The 4,563-nt window shown below is 32.7% G+C and overlaps 1 protein-coding gene across 5 annotated transcripts in view; it reads right to left on the bottom strand.

The window, feature by feature from the left end:
* The window catches only part of Gkap1 (G kinase anchoring protein 1), a 162,283-nt gene that overhangs the window by 76,070 nt on the left and 81,650 nt on the right, over nucleotides 1-4,563 (bottom strand). For all 5 annotated transcript variants that reach the window (XM_023699182.1, XM_023699184.1, XM_023699181.1 and 2 more), the window contains one exon: nucleotides 3,910-3,932. In XM_023699182.1, the coding sequence (XP_023554950.1) occupies nucleotides 3,910-3,932 (23 nt within the window). The remainder of the gene's footprint in view (nucleotides 1-3,909; nucleotides 3,933-4,563) is intronic.

Below are 4,563 nucleotides of genomic sequence, written 5' to 3'. Positions count from 1 at the left end.
TATATATATATATATATATATAATCAAAATAAAAATAGCATTTCTTACAGAACTAGAGAAAATAATCTTGAAGTTTATAGATAACCTAAAGGGACCTACACTAGCAAAACCAATCCTGGGCAAATAAGAGCAAAGCAAGAGGAATCACAATTCTGGACTTCAAGTTATATTACCAAAGCTACAGTAATAAAAACAGCATGGTACTGGCAAAAAATAAACAACAAAACAGACATGTTGATCAGTGGAACACAAGAGAAGACACAAAAACAACTCCAAGTACAGTCAGCTACCTCTTTGACAAAGAGGGTAAAAACTTCCACTGGAAAGAAGATAGTTTCTCTAACAAAGGGAGCTGAGAAAACTGGCTATTCACATGCAGGAGACTGAATCTATATACCCATATCTGTACTAAACTAAAATAAAAATGGATAAAAGATCTAAATATTAAAACAGAAACACAATATGCTGTAAGATAAAGTAGGTAAAACTCTTGAGTACTGTGAAGAGAACCCCAATTCTCAAGAGATAACACCAAGAATCAACAAATGGGATGGTAACTAATTCAAAAGCTTCTGCACAGCAAAGGAACCAACCAACAAAGTGAAGAGAAAAGCTACATCTTAATCTTTCTCTTTTTTTGGTACTGGGAATCAAACTCACAACCTCACACACTTGCCAGGCAGGTAGTGTTCCACTGAGCTACATCCCCAGCCTGAAAAGACCTACAAAATGGAGAAAAATTTGGTACCTATTCTTCAGACAGACAAGCAATATACAGAATATGTAAAGAACTAAAAATAAAAAAATTAGACTGTCCAAAATAAAAGACCCCACCAAAAAATGGGATACTTGAATACTTCTCATAAATACAATGGCCAATAAACACACACACAAAAAATTTCAACAACTCTAGCAATTACAGAAATGTAAAATAAAACAACGCTGAGATTCCATCTCATTCCATGTTATGGCTTTATCTATCACCTTCAGTGGCTCATGTCCTCAAAGGTGGGACTGCTTAGAGGAGGCTAAATCTAGGGCATGCAAACATGGATTAAGTGTGTGTGTGACAATAAATAGTCCAGAACTGGTTAGCATATTTCTGGGTGTGGATAATGGGAAGGCCCACCCTGCATTTAGGTGGTATCAACCAACAGGATTACAGTCTCTGCAGAATATAAAGGGACAGAAAAAAAGGCAGGCTTAGTGCTGCTTCCTATCTCTTGCCTGCTTGCCCTGCCATCCAGCCTTGGAGCCAGTCAACTAATGGCTACAACCTCTACTGTGAACTAAAATACACTTTTAACTTGTGGATGTTGGGAATTTTGTCCCAGGAGCAAGAAAGTAATTAAGACACCCCAGAATGAATAGCTATTAAGAATCAGTTAAACAAAAAAAGAAGACTCAGTTAACAACCAATGCTGGCAAAGCTGCCATGCAAGAACAGGGGTGTGGGGTTAGGGGTGGTTCACTGTTAGTGGGAATGTAAACTAGTACAACTATGGAAATTCCTTTCAACCCACCTATTCTCCTCCTAGGTATCTTCCCAAAAGAATTAAAGACATGTTACAGTGATACGTGCATACCCATTTTTATAAGAAACATAGCAGAAATTACCTAAATCTTGAAAATGGTCTAAATGTCTATTAACAGATGAACAGATAAAGAAAATGTGGAATTTGTACAAGATGGAGTAGTACTCTGCCATAAAGAAGGATAAACTCCCCAAACTGTTAGAAGTGCTGGTCATTTATTTGCCATTCCAGTATTTATCTTATGTTTTACTCTTAGTACTTCTTTGCTATCATGAAAACTTTTTCTTAGTCCAACTGTTTTGAAACATGTAATTTTTAATTAATTAGTATTTAATTTCTGAATATTGCTTAATCTTAATTTTTGTTTTAAGATTTATACTGTATCTTTGACTTACAATTTATTTAAAAGACATCATATGATATCTTCTCCGAGTATTAGAAACTTTAAAAAGTATATTTCCATTTTCTGTTGACTTTATATTACTTCTTTCCTGTCTTTTATACACACATACACACACATATGGGGAAAAAAAAATACGTGTATAACCCAACATATACCCAAACATTGGTACTGTTTCATAGAAATCTGCAATGATCTTCAAGTAAGGGTTCATCTAATATATATTATATATCCTGCATAACTATCACATTGAGAGCTCTTTATTTTTCATCCAGGAGCATACTGCAACTTCTCTTGCCTTTTGAATTATGCTCTTTGTTATTTCCTATATGCTATATGTTATTTCTTGTGCAAAAGGTTCATTTTTCTTGGAATTGCAGTATTATAAGTTGAACTAAATTCAGAAATTTTAAATCTTTAAATATTTATTGCCTACTCCTTTTTACTTTGAGAATTCTAGTTATATGAGTATAAGTTTCTTGGTTTTGACACAGTGAACTAATATGATTGATCTGTAAATTCTTTATTTTTATTTTCGACAATTTTTGTTATATTCATTTACTTTTGTAAATCATTTATTTTCAATCTATTAAAAATGTTAAAAATAAAGGATAAACTTTAGTCATTTGTAGGAAAATGGACAGACTTTCAGATAATAATTTTAAGTGAAATAAATCAGGTATATAAACTTAAATATCACATGGTTTCTCTTATATGAGAAACTCAAAACATAAAATAAAAGATAAAAAGGGGGAAAAAAGAGATGGAGGGAAGGAAAGAAAGGGAAAAGAATTAAGATGTAAAAAAAATTAAGATTATTAAAAGCTGGGTGTGGGGGCACACCCCTGTAATCCCAGTACTCAGGTGGCTGAGGCAGGAGGATCGTTGCAAGCTTGAGACCAGCCTGGTCTCACCTTGTACAAAGTGAGTACAAGGCCAGCCTGAACTGCATAGTAAGACACTGTCTCAAAAATACAAAATACAAAATAAATAAATACATACATGTACCAACTTCACACTGAATAGTCATTATGCATTACAAACATGTACTAAGAAAAAACTGTAAGGAAATAAAAATAAAAAATTTAAATCTAAAAACTAAAGACAGTAGTTTGTAAATATCTTTAGAAGAATTTCTAGCCTCAATTTTAACAATAAATAGTTTTGGGTTTATATGTGTAAAGACCAAATTTATTAATATAGTAAGAGTTATATAGATATGGTTTCCTTGAGATTTTATTTCCTAATATGGCAAACAAATGTCTCAAACTGAAAATATGGTTAGAAACCATATTCAGAATATTTTCAAAGCAAAATCAGAGAACATCTGACTAGAAGAAAATTAATCGATAGAATTACTGATAAGAAAACATAATATAATATTGAAATACTGAAGTCATTTCTTATAGATTCTGTAACATCTTATTGGAATCTTTATCAGTGGTACAGGATATTTTACAGAAGTGTCATCTCTGAATTTTAAAATCATGAAGAAGCAGTAGAACCTTAAAAAAATAAGTAAGACCAGGCATGTATGTAGTTTATACTATCTTCTAACAATGAAAAGTAAGAGAAATATATTACTCTTACACACAGGAATAAAGAATCATAGCACACCTCACAACTTTTATAATTCCAAAAATACTTGAGGCAAGCTTCTCAAGGTGTTTTTAATAAGGAATAAAAGACAGAGTTGGAGATTAAATCATTTCCCCATTGATTTTAAGTTTGGTACACATATACAAGGAGAATAATGAAGCCAAATCATAAGATATTTCATGCAAATAACTATTTTTATTGTATTGTAATATATGTTGTATCTTTATAAATGCCAGAAATTTTATAAAAGGTTAAATTGAGACAGATGTATAGATTATTTTAATGGCAATGTGTCAAAAAATGCTGAACATTAAAGTATCATTCTTATAATCATTAGCTTTTTCTAGAATGCAAGACAGTTAAAATAGAACTTACCTCAGTCTTCTTGCTAATATGATCTGTAAAGAAAAAGTGAACACTTCATTGAGAGGAGTTACATACAAAAATTTTAGCATGTAAAAATATCAAAGTATTTAAAAAATTATAGTCAGAGTTAAAGAAGTATTTAAGGGTTTCCTAGAACAGCTGATTTCCTTTTCTAAGTTTAAGATGTTAAAATTCAATGTTACCAGCAACTTGTTCAGCTTGTACACCAGTAAGTGCTTCCTATACTTCCCAGCAATGACATCTGTACCAAGGGATGCTATTTGCTATGAGCACATAGATTTCATATGAGATAGATATTTATTTGGTTTCAAAATTTAAGACAGAAGGAACAAATCAGAAACACAATATGTGAAAAATCGGATCACTCTAACAGCAAAAGCTTCAGATTGCTGCCATTGTTGAATGAAATAAAAAGTGTAATTTATACCCTTTAAGATTATGAAAGGGGGCTGGGGAGATGGCTCAGTAGAATAAGCGCTTGGGGCTGGTGAGATGGCTCAGTGGTCTAAAGCATCTACTTAGAACAAGCTAAGCAAAAGCACAGGGACCACGGTTCAATCCCCAGCACCACATGCCAGCCAGCCCCGCCCCCTGGTGGGCTGAACTGGCCACACACACACACAAAATAAATAAATTAAATAA

Source organism: Octodon degus, unplaced genomic scaffold (genome assembly GCF_000260255.1).
Source record: "Octodon degus isolate 3935 unplaced genomic scaffold, OctDeg1.0 scaffold00111, whole genome shotgun sequence".
In the NCBI taxonomy this organism is placed as follows: Eukaryota; Metazoa; Chordata; class Mammalia; order Rodentia; family Octodontidae; genus Octodon; species Octodon degus.
The sequence above is the reverse complement of the archived record's forward strand: the minus strand, read 5'-3'. Positions and strand labels throughout refer to the sequence as shown.